This window comes from Cavia porcellus, unplaced genomic scaffold (assembly GCF_034190915.1).
Source record: "Cavia porcellus strain 051 isolate PalLab524CR breed Dunkin Hartley unplaced genomic scaffold, mCavPor4.1 scaffold_20, whole genome shotgun sequence".
NCBI classification, from domain to species: domain Eukaryota; kingdom Metazoa; phylum Chordata; class Mammalia; order Rodentia; family Caviidae; genus Cavia; species Cavia porcellus.
This window is the reverse complement of record NW_026947503.1, coordinates 36,131,656-36,152,425: the sequence shown is the minus strand read 5'-3', so window position 1 is coordinate 36,152,425 and position 20,770 is coordinate 36,131,656. Positions and strand designations below refer to the sequence as shown.

Below are 20,770 nucleotides of genomic sequence, written 5' to 3'. Positions count from 1 at the left end.
TGTAGAGCTCATTCATCTGTTTTGTTATTTCTGCTGTTATCATTTCAGAAAGTTCACTTGGGCTGCTTTTGATTTGTTCAACCTTACTACTCCCTGAGTTTGCCTTGGGCAGGCTGGCAGTCTAGTGTTGCCTCTAGCTTCTGTGTCTCTTCTAATTTTCTAGTCTTTAAAGTTATTGTCTGCATCAATTCTTTATAAATAGCCTATGGTGAGTAGCTTCATTACTAGTATGATATTTACATCCTTAGGAAGTAAATTTTCAGAGATGTCTTTTAGGTGTAGCTGGCTTTGGCTTTTTGATCTGTCACAAGATCCTTCCTCTTTAATTTATTAGGGTTGTGAAGTGGTTGCCAATGTGGCCTAGCCCCTAGTTCTTTGGTACTGGATTATAGTATTGTCTGTGACAATCTTGGTCTTGGCATACAAGGAAGCAAAATTTATCAGAATAGCTACATCATCCTGGCTAAAGTAGTACAATCAGAAATAACAATATGATCAAGCATGGGTTAGAAAATGAACTGTAGTAACAACTAATTTGCCATGTTTAATCATATGAGCATGATTTTTTAGTTGTATAACAAAGTCTGTAACTTCTTAGAAGTGGTGATTTCCCTAGGAGAAGAAAGAAGACCTTGATAGGATACTTATGTGTTGTTTCCTCTGATAGATTTTGTCCTTTTGCTGGAGAAAAGAATTGTGTAATCTGCATCGCACAAGGGATATCTAAGCCCATGTGCTTTCCTACTTCATGAGCCCAAACTGGTAAAGTGTAAATATTTCTGCCATTTTTAAATGAAACTTTTGTTCATGTACTGGCAGACTTGTGGCTGGACTAGTTTGGAGATGGTATCTCACTAGATGGCCCAGGGTAGTCTCCAATTGGTTGTTTCAAGGGACCCTCCCAGGTCAGCTTCCCTTGTAAGTGGATCTAGAAAGCTGTGCCATCATCCCCTGGCTGATACATCCCCCATTCCTGTGTGTGAACCCTCTTCCCTCTATATTTGCTCCCATTTCTAAGGTACATTGTGCAAAGCTACATAGTCTAGTGTGACAATCTTTACAGGAAATGTTTCACTTCTGTGTTTAGGTATGGGTCATGTACTCTTGAGATTGGAAAGAAACCTGTGGGACCTCAATGATTAGTTTCTTCATTGAAACACATGCTAGGGATACTTATTAATTGCAATAATCAATAAATTATTAATTTATTAATAATTTGTTAATAAAGGAGGCAAATAAACCACCAAAGTACAGGGAAGCAGTAGCCATGTACTGAACAACCGTGGATAAGTGCAGGGTTCACCACTTACTTGGGGGCGAGATGTCACGATCATGAAAAGTGCAGGGTTCCGAATGCCAATCCAGGTTGGGTTTGTGATTTTAGGTCCTGGGTTCAGTGCTCCAAAGGCAAAACCAAAACCAGGAGTCCCCATTTCCCCCATGGGAGAGTTTCTCTGGAAATTCCCAGGGTACATCACGTCCAGAGTTCATCTTTAGGTATTTTCTTATAGTCTCTGATGGTCTTGTCCATCAGAGAGGCGATTTTCTTAACGGCAAGGTTACTGGTGTTGAGTGCTGACTTCAAGTGAGCCCTGCCTGGCAGGCCTGGGACTGAAAGAGGCTTGTGATGGGGCAGCAGGATTCACTTAGCGGCCTCTGCAGCCTCTCCAGTTACCGCTGCTGCTGCCTCTACTAGAGGGACGGGTGCACTTTCCTGTGGGATACTCTGGCAGTCTGATACTGGATTTTGCTGAGAGGGCTGCTGCTGCTGCTGCTCTTTCCCCTCTTCCTCTTCTTCCGGGTTCTCCAAATCCAGTGTTCCCCTTCTGCCTCCACGTGGACACAGTGCTGATAGGGATCAGCTTGCTTTGTCGGGCTTCAGGATCTTTGGCCCTTGCCAGTCGGATCCAAGGGGTGTTGCTCAACCCTTGGAGTCACTGTGCTTGAGCATCCTGAAACCTCAGGTACTTCTCCCACCAGGACTCCTGCTCCTCTGGTTGGTGGTCCTTAAAGTCTGTGAAGTTTCCATTAGTGGTCTTTCTTTTCATCTAGCTCAATTGCACGTCTCTCTGCGGTGGAGCTGGTGAGGCGGGACCTTCTCCAAGACGGGTTGAAGGGGACAATCGGGGATGGCGCTCACGTTGCAGATGGTGTCCAGGTTGCTGGAGAAAACCTGGCGGAAGCACTCATAACAGGCCATCTTGTGCAGGAGATGGACAGGCCAAACCAGAATAAACCGGCGTCTTGGGGTGAATTCCATGTACACTCCAGCTGGCTTCTTGATCTTCCTGGGCTCCCTGCAAAGGGTTTCCTTGAGCCAAGCCTGGACTGTGTAGGCATGGCACTCGGCAGGTGTGTGGCCAGAAGTGGTGCCACCCAGGTCTGCCGGCGAGTGCAAGGGAAGCAGGGGAGAAGCCCGAGAGCCGAGGCAGGAGTGTGAAGGTGGCTGTGGTGGGCGGAAGGTTGCCAGGGTAAAAAAGCAGGTGGTGCAAGTCTGGGACACTTTGGCCTGCTGGCAGTGCTCTGGTGACCATTCGGTCTAGCAGCTCCCTCAGCCCTGCTGGTTCCTCAGGGGACAGCACCGCGCTCCACAGTTTCTACTTGTTGCTCGTATGGCCTAGTAAGTTGTTATCCATCAGTGTTCTCCATGATCCGTTATAGCTTGCAAAAAAATTGAGGAAGGAAAGTGCTCTTATCCTGTGGCTTGTTTTTAATTAACCAAGTCTGTATTTTCATTTTTTTAGAAGAATGTTTTCAAATTCATGGTAGCAGGTATTGAGCTACATTTTTGCCGCCAACCTGCTCTTTTTAAAATTAATATAGCATCATTCCCTTTTGCTCAGCTGCCCATTCTGTGTTATTATTTGGAATTTCCTCCCTCAGCTTTTCAGATTCTGGGTTCTCCTTTTATTTTGTAAGACACTGATTTATCCAGAAATACTGTATTGTGGAATATTTTGCTTCGTGAATTATCCTGTTGCTTTCTTTTTCACGGCTTCCTTTCTTCCTCTAATCTTGAATGTGGTGTAAATGCTTGGCATTTTTAATTTTTCCTCTTCTTTTTTAGTGCGAGGCAGTTGCTCTAGCACCAGGATGTCTCCAGCCTTTAAGTGTTGTATTTTTTCTCAGATTTTATTTTGCATCACTGGAGTCTGTTATTGTTTACTGTATAGGTAGTTTGAGTTCTTCAATGTAATTTTTTAGAAATTATTATTAGTGCATAGTTGTGATATGTAATGTATGCAGTCCACTACCACAAGATACCAAGAATAGAATAGTTGGATTAACTGTAGTTTCTAATTATAGTGTTTCAAAGAATCTTATTTGCGTAGTGGTTATATCAGTGTTCTCTCCCAGGAATAATTTAGAAGGGCTCCTTGTCTCCTGAAACTTGGCCAGTATTTTGTTTTCATTCTTCATGATAACCATTCTCTTTTGAGTAGATAATAGTTGATTTTATTTGCCTTTCTCTAATGACTAAATATGTTGAACTGTTTTTCATGTACTTATTGGCCCTTAATACTTTCCCTTCTGAGAATTGTCTGCTGGTTTCAACTTTTTGTTTTATGATTTGATCTTATATTTTGGCATTTTATTGAAATTGTGTAAGGCATGAGTTTTTGAAAGCAGCATAAATAGCGTAATTCCAAGTACTATTTTGTGTTAGTGACAGTGGCATTGTATGTAAAGTCCCACTGGCTTCCGTAGACTTTACTCTTATTCTCTGAAGTTCTCAAACTTTATAACTAAGTTATCCTCATGATTAAATCATGCCTCTCAATATCTCTTCCAGTGTTCCTGAGCATGGTTAATCAACTCTGGCTTTGCATTAAATATCATAAATCTCTTCCTGGATCCATAGAAATTCCTCTTTATAGTTCTACTTTTTTTCCTGTTATGTATTTAAAATTTCAAAAATTTCCTGATAGAATGAGGAGGTAATCAGAAAACAAACAAAAACAAATTAGAACTTACATGCTTTTCTGTTCAAGCTTTTAAGTGAGTATTAGATGCAGGGACTACAGAATTGAATGATAATAAAAACATTTTAAAGAAGAGATGTGTCCTGTTTATTTTTGAGATGGAAAGCTCAATGTAAAATTTAGGTCTTATTACAGAAACTGAAATGAGCTCATGCAAATTAATTTCTATTGCACCCATAAAAAGGAAATTAAAAGTGCTAATGCGGCATGTGTTGTATATACAGTAACATTTCCTAAATATCTTGTAGGTCTAAAATGGGAATGATATTCAATGCTTCCTTTTCTTCAGGCTACAGTATCATAGGTTCAATTTTGAATCTGATAATGTAGACATTTTGTGGTACAATGGCCCACAAAGGAAATGAAGGAAGAAATAAACAAACAGCCAGATTATTACCGCAGGCAAATTGGATTAGAAGAGATTAGACGTTTACTTCTGGGCCTCCGTCCCTTGATAGACAGAAATTAATTGAGCACCTAATTGTGTCCAGTTGAGGGGAACTCCATTGTCTTACAGTGTAAATTGACCATTTGTATTACTCATTCTTAGTTTTTAAATTCAAAAGATAATTTTACTTTCTAATTCAAAGGTCATGGGCAGAAAGATATGGATCTGGGAAACTTTACACTTTTAATTAAATTTGTAAAACCACATTCTGTGTTTGGTGTAATAGAAACTCATCTTTAATATGTAACACTATACATTTGAATGGTGGCTTGTTATTCCTCTTTTCTACTCTCACTAAATGTCAAATTTTCCCCTAATTTGTTTCAAAGTAAAAGTCACATGATAATTTCAAGGTCTGCTGACCTCCAATATAAGCTGCTTCAGTCTGCCTAATACAAAAGTTTTTTTTTGTTGTTGTTTTCCTTTTTTCTTTTTGGTTGAGGGGAGATGTACTAGGAATGGAACCCAGGGCTTTTTGTGTGGTACAGAAGTGATCTACCACTGAGCTAAACCCCAACTCCTTTTTATATTTTTATATTAAAACAGGGTTTTGACCAGTTGCCCAGGCTGGCATCCTGCTTTAGCCTTCCAGATAGCTGAGATGATGGCCTTATATATCTTCCTGGCTCAAAAAGTATTTTTAAGTAACCTAATTACTAAAAAAAAAAAATAAATTTGACTGAACCAAAAGTGTCCTCTGATTCCCTGATCTGCCACATAGGAAGGACTGTGACATGCTTTCCACGAACCACACCCTTCAGCCATGCATTTTCTTCCTTTCTCCCCAGGCCTCATAGTAATGAAGCCAGCGGAACATGAACTAAAACCACTGGAAGAGTGAGCCATTAATAAGCCTTTTCTCCTTTAAGCTCATATCCTCCGGTCTTCTGTCACACTGATGGAAAGCTGACTAACATAGGGATTTTAATAAAACAAAATAGGATGTTTTATTGATACTGGAGGTCAAACTGAGCAACATCCCTACCCCTCTTATTAAAAATTTGAGAGACATTTTTATTAAGCCTCTAAATTGGTCAGGCTGGTCTCAAACTTGTAATTTTTCTGCCTCAGCCTCCCAGAGTACTAGAATTACAGGTCTATGTTTCCACACCCACCTCATGTTAAATTTTTAATTAAAGTTGAAGCAGCTACTGTTTTCCAGGAATGTAATATAAATTACACAGTGTTATATGGTAGGCTACTTATATTTATAGAGAATACAATCAGTGTCGTTCCGATCAGTTTAGGTTTTGCAGGTAGCATCATGCCTAGAATTACACTTTTGTCTTCCTGTTCATCCTGATCAAGCGTGTTCCCTATGTCAGTGTTTCATCATTGAAACAACTCTTCAAGGTCTGAAAGTCTGAAAACTGTAATTCTGACATTGCTCCAGCTCAAGTTTGATTATAATGGCTGGGAAATCCACTATCCTACCTATGGAGAGTGAGCAGGGAAACTGGATGCCCTACCTGTGTGTGAGAGCCTGTGTGCACCGGGCGCTTCTGTGTAAAGTGGTTTCCTTTCCTTCCTCCTCTCTTTCCCTTTCTTTCCTTCTTTTCTTCCTTCCTTCCTTCTTTCCTTCCTTCCTTCCTTCCTTCCTTCCTTCCTTCCTTCCTTCCTTCCTTCCTTCCTTCCTTCCTTCCTTCCTTCTTTCCTTCCTTCCTTCCTTCTTTCTTTTAGGCTGAAGATTGAACTCAGGGTTTCATGCATGCTAGGCAAGCACTGTATCATTGAGCAAAACCACTGTCCCTTATTTTTGCCTTTTAAACATGTAGTTACATTCTTTTTCAAATTTTATTTGGATTATATTCTATGATAATGATCATCTTTATCAAGCAAACAAAATTTAAAATCATTTTGGAACTTCCTAAATGTAAGCACTTCCCTTTCTAATACACTAGGTGGCACTATTAGCGAGCTAAGTACAAAGAATTTGATGCCCGATGCTAATTATGTTGTTTGAAAAGCTTTCTGAAGCTATGCTCAACTATTTCAAAGAAAGAGACACTATGGTAGTTACTGTTAATTATGGATTGTCTTGTGGTAAAATGCTGTGTTACTTCATTGTTCTGATCGGATGTTTGTTATGTCCTCTTTTGTCTTAATCTTTTTGAAACAAACAAAACAAGGTTCAGTTTTCACCGGCAGTAGTTAAATCAACATCTTCAGAAATATGAGTGAAAGAACCAAAGTCAGTTAACACTGCATAATGATTTTCAAACTTTTGCCATAACCAACGATAAGGTCCTTATTTTAGACTGGGATACACAGACACACATGCACACACACACACACACACACACACACACACACACACACACACCATTCATAAATACAGTGAAAGTGACATTGACATTACTAACCCTTCCTGCATTCTGTGATAATTGTATTTCATTAAGCTATGCTGTTATAATTCCATAGGTTGATTTCATGATGTTTGGTTTGGAAAAAAAAACCTTGTAAACCTACCAAGAAATAAATCTATGCAATTTTTATTTGTTAAGTATACCTTAATAAAGTGGGGTTGAAAAAACAAAATTAAATAAACATCCTAATGGGAAAAATAATAAATAAAGAAAAAGAACATTCTCTTTGTAACAGTTGTCCAGGTAACATTCTCTTTGTAACAGGTTGTCCATTACTGTGGACAACCTTAATATGTACTTAATATTCCCATTTTCTGGGAAAGAGAAGAGTTAAATTGAATCACATGAGAGAGCAACTTGATAGGAGACTTTGAAATTACACCCCCAGTCCAGAAAACTATAGAAACAGATGAACGGAAAATTTTGTGCTATAGCTGGCTATACATTTTTTTTATTTTAAAGTGTAAAAACAGTGATATATTATTTTAAAACAAAGCAATAGGAAATTAACAATGGTTAATACATTGAGTATTGTTTTCTTTAAAGTAGTTGCTCAGAGCCAAGGATAGTGGTGCACGTCTGTAATCTCATCACTTGGGAGGCTGAGTCAGGAAGAACATTGCAAGTTTGAAGTCAGTCTGGGTTACAAAGTGAGCTCAAGGCCAACCTGAACTGCATAGTGAGCCCCTGTCTCAAAAGGATAAAAAAGAAAAAAATAATAAAGTAGTTGCTCAGATTATAAGATATAGGCATGCAAAATTGATCGAACAATAAAAACACAACTGTTTTTTTCAATAAACTAATGGGAATTAGTAGTATACTTATCTTAGCTAATATATATAATGTATTATATGTTTGTATCTAAAAATATATCCATATATTCTTTATATATCTATATATCTATATCTATTCTTTTCCCTTCTTTTCTAACAGCTGGCTAATTTTTAAGCCTTGACTTTGACATCAGATTTTCCTGGGAAAAATGACAAGACTGTAAAAAATTACTGCATATTTCATTCAAATAAAGCTCACAATAAGAAAATTAAATATACTTTGAATGATGCCTACGTAGTTATTAAAAACCATAATGCAAAAGGAATGATTAGCAAATGTTGGCATGGAGGAAACCATTTGAAAGGACACCCAAGGGGCCTCTAAGATATTGAAGGTGCTCTGGGTCTTAACCAGGGTTGTGTTTGTTTATATTACTATTAAAAATTAATGGATGCTTTGTATACTCTTTCATATGAATTATGCATTTCACAACAGCAAATAAAAATAGCTAAGTTGATTACTGTAATTTCCTTTCAGATTCTTTCTCTCTTCTTGGTAATTTGCTTTTGAGTTTGTTAACCTTCCCTAACTAACAGGGTCCCTTCAAGGACAGAGGAGAGAATGTACCCCCAGTCATTGTCTTACAGTAGCCTGCCATATTCTTTAACGCACTCTTTAATATTATCAGACCAGTCCTTGAGTTTGAATTTAGGTTATGGAAATAACAGAGTCACTAATTAAGTGAGTTCATAAATTCAAAGAGGCATACCTTCAAATAATAGTGGTACCTAACAGAAGAGAGTTGAGTTATGATGCCTTCTCTACAATCATTAAAAATCCAGTTTTAAACCAGGTGTGGTGATGAACACATGTATTCTGGAACTCTAAGGCAGAATGATCACAAGGTTAAGCCCAGCATGGGCAACTGATTTATGTAGTGAAACTATCTCAAAATTTTAAAAAGGACTGGGAATGTACCTTACTGTGAAGGCCCCTGAGTTCCTCACACACATACACACAAGAATCAACTATTAGAAAAATATCTGATGACTTGGAAAAAGTCATACATTTGTGTGTTTGTTTTGCAGTGCTAGAGGTTGAGCCTAGGGCCCTAAGCATGTTAGGAAAGCATTCTACCATGGAGCTACATCCCCATCTCTTTATTTTATTTTGAGACAAATTCTCATGAAGTTGTCTAAATTGGTCTCAAACTTGCAGTTTTCCTGCCTCAGCTTCCCAAGCAGTCTGGATTACAGGTATATGCTACTATGCCTGGTTACAAGAATTTTTAAGAAAAAAACATAGGTTATCAAATCATATGAGACACCTACTTGGGTAATAAAACTTAAGGAATGTGACAAAAATATCTTCTTTGTTTTCTTCTCTTGCTGGCATTTATTGTCCCCATTTTCTATATTGGTCACATGAATATTTTTGTAATATTTGGGCTGAGGGAAGATTGACATTAATCTACATTGAAGACAATTTTAAAATAAGATTTTCGGAAATATTTTGAGCAATTTGGGATAAGAACATGATGTGTTAAGGGAATACTTTGAATCCTTAATAAGCATACACAGGTTCTGCATCTATGGGTTATATTCAGGAAAAAATTGTGTCTGTACTGTACATTTGCAAACATTTTTCTTGTCACTATTCCCTAAATAACACAATAAAACAATTTGTATAGGACATAAATTGTAGTGGTTCCTATAAGTAACTGTGATGATTAATCTTAACTATGGCAACTTGATTAGCCTAAGAAACAACCAGAGGATTAGGAAAGCATGCTTCTGGGTATGTCTGGGTAGGTTGCAGAGGTGTGATTTTGGGCACTGTATGTTGTGGTTTCGGGCTCCTCCTTCTGGGCACCGTTCACAGCTCTGCTTCCTGCCTGCCATGAAGCAGTTTTGTTCCACCACTTCCCTTCTACCATGATGTTTCTATCTTGGAGTCAGTGATTATTTACAGAATCCCCTAATACCGTGTGCTAAATTAAATCTCTCCTCTTTTAAGTTGTGAGTATCAGGTACTGTGTCTCATTAATGAGGAAACTAACACAGTAGCTTAGAGATGAGTCAGAAGATTTGGGAGGATATGTGTAAATACTACACCATTTTCTCAGCTTAGTTTGTTCCTGGGTCGGCAGGGTATGTCTCCCATTGCTTAGGACCCCTGACACCACACCATTCCTGGATTCTAAGCTGGCTAACTCAGAGAGCCTCCATAGCTGCTGTTATCTATCCGCCATGTTCTCCCAAAGACAATGCTACACCATTTTCTATAAGCATTGTGAATTTAGTGTCTGCGGAAGGTAGGAGGGGGGCGTGGAATAAACCCCCTATGGATACCAAATGCATTAGATCTGTGTTATGGTTTAGATCAAGAATGACCCCCCAATCTCTCATGGACTCCAGGGTGGGGTTTTATAGAAGTGACTGGACCTTTGGGTCACTGTAGCTAACTGTGATGTTAGGAGGTGGAGCCTGGTCAGATCAGGTGGATTGCAGGGAGTTACTGACCTAGAAAGACACAACTCCCTCCTTAGCTCTTCTTTTTGCTCTCTGCTTCCTGACCACCATGATACGAGCAGTTTTCCTACACCAGACCCTTTCTACAATGCCGTTCTGATCCAGCCTGTAGATCAACAAGTTTGGAACTCCTGGAGGAGAAACGGGGATTAAATAAAAGACATGGGGGAGACAAAAAGAGACGAAGGCAAGTTGATGTTAACCCAATCAAGCCTCCGGTTTATTGAGAAAATAATCACACCTTTTATAGGCTAAGGGCGGGAGCTGGGACAGGAAGAGGTTAAACAGATGAATACAACAGGGTTACCATCACATCCGGATAAGTGACGTAAGCAGAAGAGGATTATGGTTAATGTAGGCAGACGCAGTGCCCATAGGAGAGAGAGAGAGAGACATCTAGGCAGCAATGCCTGTCACTCGGCTCCCTACATCTCCTCCCTTTTTATATTATTTAATTAAGAGTATGGCAGGCCCTGTGAGGACAGCGTCTGTCTTAGGTCAAGGACCTCATTGCATGAACCCAACCAGGCCTTACCCGTCATGGGCTTGTAGAACAGCAGTTGGTCCTGTGCCTGTCTTAGGTGGCCGTTGGAATTAACATGTATGTCCTAGTTGTCTGTCTCTGACTGCCTGTCCATTGCCCCAGGGCAGTCAGGCCGCATCATCATATGGGCCACTCGTGGGAATTCCTTCCCTGTAGGTTTGTTGATCTGTCATCTCCAGCTGATGGTAGTGTACCTGAATGGGCTTTGCCATAAATGCATCTATCCGGTTATTAATGAACATTATAATCCTCTGAAAAATACAAGACTCACAGAAATGATAAACAATAGGTCAGCTAGGGGACCCAAAAGTGGGACTAGGTAAGGGAAAAACTCCCCCCCCCAAAATCAAGGAGAAGGGGTTGACAGTCATTTGTTGGTGTCTCTGTATGAAGTTATTTTTCTGTGTCTTGGAGCATGCCTTGTATAACACTGGATGCAGTTTATTTGGCTGGTGTATGTTTTTTTAGACCGAGAAGAGCCTCTTCCACAGTCATGGGGTTTTGTGCATGGCTGTCAGCAGTTGCAGTCTGTTTGGCAGGGGTCAAAATCCACCATGGGTGTGGTGTGGCTCAAGAAGGCTGGTTAAGCCGCATAAGGCTCCAGGGAGATGTGTCACCTGTAAGAGAACACAGGGGATTGTGCCTCAGGAAATAACATTATTTCTGGGCGTTACATGGGGTCTTTGAAGAACTGTCTACTTGCTTTATGAGGCGTTTAGGTAGCCATCTAGCTTTTCTATCTTGTTGAGAGTAAACACACACTGAACCTCGTCCCCAGATAAGGACTGGATCAGGGCCATTCCACACATTGGTTAGTGGGTCTCTCCATAAAACAGATGCAAACCGTGTTTGAGTCTGAGTATGCCAAAATCGAGATGCTGCGGAGCAGCCTGAAGCATCCAGGGTCAGAAAATTTAAAATAAAAAGAGCATGTGAAAGGACATTTCTAGGGGACCCCTGGGTGGGGTACCATGTCTCCCTTTTTATTTTATCTATGGTGGATTTAAGAGAATGATGCGCACGTTTAACAATGCCTTGTCCCTGAGGATTGTAAGGTATACCTGTAGTGTGGAGGATATTAAGGCTTTTACAAAATTGAGCAAAGGAGGTACTGGTATAGCCAGGGCCATTATCGGTCTTGAGCTGTTGAGGACATCCCAGAACTGAGAAGGCTGACAGCATGTGGGCTATAATGTGTTTAGCAGCTTTTCCAGTCTGGAGAGTGGCAAAAATGAAGCCACTATAAGTGTCAATAATGACATGTACATATTTTAGATTGCCAAACTCATTGAAATGGGTAACATCCATTTGCCATAAGGCATTAGGAATTAAACCTCTAGGGTTGACTCCTAGGTGTTGAACAGGTGAGTGGATAGCACAAGATGGGCAATTTTTTACAATTTGTCTGGCTTGCTCACGGGTAATTTTGTAGAGAAGGCGGAGGGTGTGAGCATTGAGGTGATGTAGCTGGTGGGCTTGTTGGGCCTCAGACACCTTGGAGTCCTGAGCCATAAAAACCTGTGCTCGTACAGCAACATCAGCCAAATGATTTTTTTGGGCAAGAGGCCCTGGGAGGTTGGAATGAGCTCGCAGATGACCGATAAAGAACTTATGACGGCGAAGCCGTATGAAGCATTGTAATTGTTTGAACAGATTTGCAGCTGGGGAAGCATGACATATAGTAGCAACAGTCTCTAATAATGGAACAGACTGGGCAAGATAAGCACTGTCAGTATACAAATTAAATGGTTGGTCAGAGTAAGCAGCAAAAGCTGCAAGAATAGCTTCTAACTCTGCTAATTGTGCAGAGGAAGTATCTGCCTGGAGGGCAGAAACATTGTCTTGAGATATATAAGCAGTCCTTCCAGAGGATGAGCCATCAGTGAATAAAACCAGGGCACCTGGAAGGGGTTGTGAAGCTGTGACTTTAGGGAATATAAATGAGTGACGATTAGCAAAGTCAACTAGCTTATTTGGAGGGTAATGATTGTCAATAGTCCCTGAATAGGAAGCTAAGGCAATAGGCCACACTTCAGTACTTTGAAGTAGCCAATCTATTTGGTCTTTTGTAAAAGGTTGAATGATAATGTCTGGTTCTTTGCCAAAGTAACATTTTTTCTGTTTTTTACCCTGGATTATTAGGTCTGAGACAGCTTGGAAATAAGGCAAAAGTGTTTTTTTTGGAGAGACTGGTAAATGGACCCACATGAGGGGAGCTTGTTGTCAGAACACTGTTGTAGGGCAAAGCTTTGTATTAAAAATGAGAAACTGTAAAGGCTCATTGTAGTCCATAAAGGAAACAGTTTGTTGAGCAATAGCCTCTTTTACTTTACTGAGCGCTCTCTTGGCATCAGGTGTAAGCTCTCGGGGGGAATTTGGATCTATGTCTCTCTGAAGCAGCGCATAAAGGGGCTGTAAATCATGTCTAGTTAGTTTTAAAAATGGTATGAGCCAATTAATATCTCCCAATAGTTTTTGGAAGTCATGAAGTGTAAAGGAATAGAGAAAAAGCAATCTTTAAGATCTATGACAATTTTTAAAATCTTAAAGGAATGGCACTGAGTGAGGGGAGGTCAGGCTGTAGGGGCCCTATTAAGACCATTGTCTTATTTATCGCCCTAAGGTCTTGTAGCAGCCTCTATTTTTCTGACCTTTTTTGGATAACAAAGATATGTGTATTCCAAGGGGAATTATTAGGAACAATGTGGCCTGTATCTAACTGGTTTTGTACCAGCTGCCTTGCGGCTGCAAGCTTTTCAGAGTTAAGGTTGTTTTTAAAGGCTTATATGAATCTCTAATTGGCCATGGAGGCACACGGAGTGGCGGGCTGCCATCTTGGGACCTGCTGATCACGTCAACAGGTGGAAGTGGTGGCAGATCACCATGTATGAGGACCTCTAACAGGCCATCATTCTCTGCATCTGAGAAATCAGAGGCTTTAGATTTTTCTGAGGACGGTTTTGAGGTAGATTTAAGGGAGTCGCGCAAGGCAGCCTCACCCAGTGTAGCTGTCTCTTTAACCTGAGGGTCTGCATGCCTCTGGGCAAGCAGCTCAGAAATTAAATTTTAATATGTAAAGGTGGTCACAGGAACCTTTTTTGGACCGAAAACTCTATAATAATCTTTTAAAACATCTTTTACTGTATTTTATCTCTTGGTATCTATAGAACCCTCTAGGGGGAACCAAGGGCAAACCTTATGAATAAACTGAAAATACTGTAATAATTTTTTTGTTTTAACCCTTATCTCTCTTGTCTTTTATGCCTTTATAAGGCCTCTGACGAACACTTCGTGTTCCCTTAATACTTGACCCATGTCGGGGAAGGGAAATGGGGTTGTCGTTTACTCACCGTGACTTGGGCAGGACGTTGGGTAGTTGTCTGCGCAGGTCTCGGCACTTGATTTAATGTCCTGTTGCTTTAAGCTTTAACCCTTGATTTAGTTTACTCATTCCTCGGCCGAGGTCTCTGGTTCAATTTGCTTTTACTTTCAGTTTAAGCCAGCTGTCTCTCGAACGGCTCCCTCGTTAACTTCTCCGTGCCAGGGGCCCCACGTTGGGCGCCACTTGATCCGGCCTGCAGATCAACAAGTTTGGAACTCCTGGAGGAGAAACGGGGATTAAATAAAAGACATGGGGGAGACAAAAAGAGACGAAGGCAAGTTGATGTTAACCCAATCAAGCCTCCGGTTTATTGAGAAAATAATCACACCTTTTATAGGCTAAGGGCGGGAGCTGGGACAGGAAGAGGTTAAACAGATGAATACAACAGGGTTACCATCACATCCGGATAAGTGACGTAAGCAGAAGAGGATTATGGTTAATGTAGGCAGACGCAGTGCCCATAGGAGAGAGAGAGAGAGACATCTAGGCAGCAATGCCTGTCACTCGGCTCCCTACACCGTTCCTCTTTGGAACTGATGGAACGTGGCTTGACACTTATAAAACTGAATTTTCTAAAATAAATCTCTCTTCCTTTAAATTGTGGATGTCAGGTATTGTGTCTCAATAACAAAACAGTTACTAAGACAGTCTGACATGTTAAAAATCAGTTATTATGCCCGCATACTTCCTAGCAGTCAGTGATCTATGTACTGTCTCCATAGCTTTGCCTTTTCCAGCGTGTTGTGTAATTGGAATTACACTTTACATAACATTTTCAGATTGGCTTCTTTCAGTTAGTAACATCTAACTGACATCTAAATTTTCCTCATGTCTTTTCATGGCTTCATAGCTCATTTCTTTTTTTCTTTTGTCTTTTCAAGACAGGGTTTCACTGTGCAGTTCAGGCTGACCTTGAACTCACTTTGTAGCCCAGGCTGGCCTTGAACTTGCAGCAATCCTCCTGCCTCAGCCTCTAGAGAGCTAGGATTACAAGTGTGTGCCACCACACCCAGACTTTATAGCTCATTTCTCTCTCTCTTTATTTCTTTCTTTCTTTCTTCTCCTTTTTTTTTTTTTTTTGAGAGTTTCACTATGCAGTTCAGACTGGACTTCAACTTACTTTTTATTTTTATTTAAAAGTAGTAAAATACAACAGAATGAGACAGAACAAAGCCAATCAAGACAATGCAATGAAATTGGTACAGAACTTCACAGCAGGATATCTGGTTAACAATAATAAGTACCATAGTATATCTCGCTATCTTAGTTGTCCATTCAATCAGGTATAGCAAAATCAAACCAAAAACAGAACATTATAAAACCTATCAAAACAGAATATTGAATAGAGCAGAACAAAACAAAAACAGTGAAGGCAGTATCTGCCTTCGAAGAGAAGATACAAAGAAATCCTCCATATTTGCTATATTGCATATGGTCATCCTCCCAAGAGATGCTCAGACCTCTGGCTCCCAGTTGCTAATGAGAGGAAGATGGGATGTTTGATTCTCAGCCTGTGCACCAGTAGACTCACAGGGAGGCTCACAGGTTGCTTTCTTGCCCAGTACGCTAAGTTCCAACATGGCCAAATCTTGGGAGACACTGGCTGGTTTGACTTTAACTCACTTTGTAGTCTAGGCTGGCCTTGAACTCTCAGCAGTCCTCCTTTCTTAGCCTCCAGGTGCTAGGACTACAGGCTTGTACCACCATGCCTGGCCTTAATAGCTCATTGTTTGATTTTTTTTTTTTTAATCAGGAATTGAACTCAGGAGGATCTTGCACTTGCCAGGCAGGAGTTGTACCACTGAGCTGTATCCTCAGCCTTTAGAGCTCATTTCTCTAGTAACAAGTAACATTCTATTATTCAGAGGAACCAGAATTTACCCATTCATCAAACAAAAGACATCTTGGTTATTTCCAAATTTTAGCAATTAGGAATAACGTCTCTATAAACTAATTGGTTGTTTTATGGACACAAGTTTTCATTTTATTTGAAGAAGTACCAAGTCATGTGATTGCTGGATTGTATGGTAAGCATATGTTTAGTTTTATAAGAAAATGCCAGAATATTTTCCAAAGTGGTTGTACTGTTTTGTACACTTATCAGCAATGGATAAGAGCCTTTGTCATTCTACATCTTGGCAGCATTTGTTGACAGTTGACAGCATTTGTTGATTTTCCTATCCTGATAGGATGCACTGTGCTTGACATATCAACTTTTATTTGACATCTGTATACCTTTTGTAAAGTTCATGTGTTTTAAATATGTAGTGAGTCCCTCTGAACCTTAGATTCTGCATCTATGGGTTCAATCATATTTTGTTCCATTTTTTGTTTAATTGTTAATGGCAATAGATCACAAGATGCAGGCTGTTTTCCTGTGCTTCTGACCTACAGCTAGGAATTTTCATAACTCCTTTTTTGGGTTTGATTTGCTGGAGTAGCTCATGGAACTCAGGGAAGCATTTCACCTACATTTAGCTGTTTATTAAAAGTTTTGTATTACAAAAGGTATAGACAAAGAGATGCACAGAGCAAGCCATATGGGAAGGGCCATAGAGAGTCCACCCCGTACTGGGTCTGCTACCCTCCAGCAACGTCCATCCATTCAGATATCCAGAAGCTCCTCCAACTCTATGCTTTGGGGATTTCATAAGGACTGCATTCCATAGCCATGATTGGTTAAATCACTGGCCATTGGTGATCAGTTTAGCTTTCAGCTCCCTTAAGTCCCAATCCTCCAACCCTAACGCTCCTTTAAGCCTGTCAGTACTCTGTCAACTCGTTAGCAGGCAGAAAGATTCTTTCTTTGAAAATCCCAAGGATTTTAGGACTTATATGGCAAGAAATAGGAATGAAAAACAAGTAAGTATTTCAAATATGTAAAGGAAACAGATAAAACACTAATCTATTTTTACAGTGGTGTCTGTCCCAAATGATTCAAATAGAAAGCTTTGCTACTTAGGAGATATCTTAATAAAAATGAGTTAATGTCAACCTACTTAAACAGTAAATATTAACTATACCTAAATCTTTTAATTATGACTTTAGTCCTAAGATAATAGTATATCTAACAGTAGAAACAAAAACAAGAACAAAAAGGTCTGGAAGGAACAGTCAAATTAAGAAAAAGCCTTAGAAATTAAATATGCTGTCTTTAAAAATTCTGTAGAAGATAAAGTTGAGAAAATTGTCCAGGAAGGTGGGGCCGGGGGTGGTGGTGGTGGTGGTGGTGGTGGAGAATACTATAAGAAAAAAAAAAAAAAAAAAAAAGAATCTGTATAGATCAATCTGGGATATCCATTATCTAGGTAATAGGTATTCTTAAAAGCAAACTAGTGAAAACACAAGTAATTTTTCAAAGAAACAATAAAAGAAAATTTCCAAGAATTGAAAGCAGAATTTCTGAGGATTTCCATCTTAGCAATGGCCAGCACAGTGAATGAAAAAACAACTTTGTACCAAAGAAAACATGTTATTTCAGAAAGAGTGTGTTGAAAACAAAATCCTAAAAGCTTCTTGGGAAATGCCAAATTTAGCTAAAAGCTGCCCTCATACACTTGAAGTTTAGCTCAAAGGTTTCTCTATATAGAATGAAGTGCAACCAAACTTGATGTGTAAACTATCACGTACTAGTACAGTTGTATTTCAGCCAATCATACGAGGCCAGCTGTTCAAATTATGCACAAATAAAACTGGTCCAAACTGATGCCACTGAGTTAAATCCCCAGCCCATGTATATTTGTTTCTTTTTTCTAGCTATGAGTATAACCAGCCATGTGGTAGGGTAGAACATTCTGGACCATTGGTGGTCTGGACTACTGATTGATTTTTGAATTGCAAATAGAACCAATTAAGATCTGCAAAATCAGATTTATTGTAGATTTGTCTTTTCGCAGAAGAAAAAACATACTACATATACATCATCAGTGTACAAATGGTTTGGTGATACCTTTCAACCTCTCATACTTAAAGTTGAATAAAGGCACTTGCAGGCACGCACGTTCTCAGCATTACTTCTTCCCATCCATCTTTACTTAAAAGAATGTGTGATATTAAAACAAGACAGTGGCCAGAAAAGGGCAAGACTCAGTTTCCAAAAATAAGATAATTCCAAGAAAAACAATTGCTAGATAGAAATGTAAAAGTAACCACAGTTGTTTTGTCTCAGAAGTGAACAATACTTCCATGGTCCTAGTAGTATGATCACTGAATATGTATCTAACAATGGATGGGAAGGGCATAATTTTCATCTACCTTAAGAGGAACTGAAAGATTAATCCCTAACAGTCATGCTTACACCTTGAAACTGATTTAAAGTGTGAAATTAGATATCATGTAACGATATCTAATGATAACATGATAATGATATAAATAATGAATGATATGATAATGAATTTAATGATAACAATCAGTAAGATTGTTTTTTCGAAAAGTGACTTTGACAAGTAAACTAGTAGAATGCGGCAGAAGACTTTTTTTGAATTTATTGTAGTATATCATTTTCATCCTTATAACAAAGGAGATTTTGACACATGGCATAACTTTTACATCATGCTGAGTAAAATAAGCCAAACATAAGATGGGCGGAATAGCTTGTGGACTGGGCTGGGAGCCACTGACCCAGAGATCATGCTTCAGGTTTGGGGTGCACCAATGAGCCCCATAGCTCCAGTGCTACTTTTGACAGCACATTTCTTCACCTGGGAGCCAGCACTGCCAAATAGATTATGTTTTTAAGGTTAATAACCAGAGGGCTTTACAGGTAACTCTCAGAAGGAAAGACTGGGCAGTGACTATCACACAGAAAAAACTATCTGACAAATTATTGGATTCCAGCCCAGAGACTCATTCATTCAAGATAACCAAAACCATTGACTGTGTGATGACCAGAGTGACAGGGACAGAAGGCCGTAGGTACAGAAGGCACACTATCAGGCAGCTAATTGGTCATACAACAATGGCTGTCCAATTCCTATGAAAATGATATGTAAAGAATCACTGCCGTTTCTCAAGGCCACACACAGAACTGGTACAGATGGAGAGCCAGGTTTTAGTACCCGGGGTGATCCTGCCGGCTCCTACTGTGGGTTAAAAACCTTTGTGGCAGGAGTTAAACTGACCCAACCAGTTTCCATGAAAAATGTGAAGAAGAAAATTGAATGAATACTTGAATAGACAGTGGAAGTTGCAATTTGATGTTTGTCTACAGTTCTATTCAGAATTTTTACAGAAGCAGAGATTAATGTTCATCTTCTTGTTTTAGCAGAAAAAATCTAAACATTGCCATTAGTTTACTGAATCCATGAGGCAATTTACCTGGTTTGTTTTGTTTTGTTTTGTTTTTTGTTTTTTGTAGCAACAAACCACTGTTATAGAGGTCTCTGGATTGATAAAGGAATCTCTTCTTCTATCACTGGAGTGGTTAGGACTGTGTATAAATAAAAGCATACTTCTGGGAGGAAATAGTCAAGTTGCTAAATTTGATATTATATATATTTTACCACAATAAAAAGCAACTTAAAAAAACTTAGTGCTATTTGATTTTTAAATAATTATATATGTTTTTATTTTATTATAATATAAAATTAATTTTAGGTTCTGAATGAATGCCAGAAAAACGTACATGTGTCATGAATGTCCATACAGTTTATCACATAAGTTGGGCCACACAGAGGTCTCTTTTGCTTATTTTTTTCCAGTTCTTTTCTGTGTTACCCTTAGGTAAAGGTAATTATTTTCAATTAAGGGAAGTACTATTGGATGTAAGTATACAGTGAATACAGTTCAGAAGAGTTTGAGCTACAAGGTCACTAAATATAGCACATTAACACTGTGAACAGGTTCATCTAGTCTGAATAAGCACCTCATTATGCAGGAATTTTTCTTTTATGGCCTCAGCCACTCTCTGTGGCTTTGGTCTAAATGCTTGGCTGTGCAGTCACCCCTGAATGGTTTATAGGAGTTTATCTCTGCGTGTATGAGGGGACTGGTGGAATTGTCAGTGAACTAAAGCTATAGCAGGAGGTAAGCGCCTGTTGTTAACAGCTGTTCTCTGGCTCAATTTATTTTTGTAATCACTTTCCTTAACTTGTTCCAAATAGTATTTGTTTCCTTATAGTCATAAGCAAACAAGGTCAGTTAATTTGGCAGTAAGAGCTTCAACTAGTAAAGAACAATCCATATTTGAATAATTATCCCCTCAGTTTACAATTGAGAGGCAGCTTTCAGGAGAAAATGACAGTGGAAAACAACTTTATATATCCGTAGAGACTTCCGACTGTTTTCCAGCCTTTAAGTCATGCTGCTTGGCTTTGACAGGTTGCATTTACCTTCAAGGGTTTATTGCTATAAAGGTAGTGTCATATCTTGTCCTTCCATCTAAATTTTCCTCTTTGTTCACAGTACAAGATGAAGACAGAAGCGCGACGAAAAAATGTCCTCGTTTTGATTTTGCATTATTTAACTCAAGAAGGGTATGTTAACTGATAAATATTTGCAGTTGTGAGGCTTCTTCTCTGATCTCCATTTTTTTAAGTGCCCATACCTTCTAAAACAGTTAATAGACTTTTTTTTTTTTACAAAGTTTCATATTTACACAACAATTGTGCAAAAAGTACAAGGAATTTCCTTACACCCTCTGCTTTCCCAAATTTCTCCTGTAATTACTATGATTGTTTTTGTAGTGCTGGGGATCAGCCCAAGGCCTTGTGCATACCAGGCCAGCAGTCTACCACTGAGCTCT

At 39.3% G+C, this 20,770-nt stretch overlaps 1 protein-coding gene across 2 annotated transcripts in view; it reads left to right on the top strand.

The window, feature by feature from the left end:
• Katnal2 (katanin catalytic subunit A1 like 2) overlaps positions 1 to 20,770 on the top strand; it is a 72,588-nt gene that overhangs the window by 11,544 nt on the left and 40,274 nt on the right. Inside the window, exon 2 of one of the 2 annotated variants that reach the window (XM_013157169.3) lies at positions 20,431 to 20,501. The exons of the other annotated variant lie outside the window; for it this stretch is intronic. Within the exon in view, the coding sequence (XP_013012623.1) occupies positions 20,431 to 20,501 (71 nt within the window). The remainder of the gene's footprint in view (positions 1 to 20,430; positions 20,502 to 20,770) is intronic. 2 annotated transcript variants of the gene reach the window in all.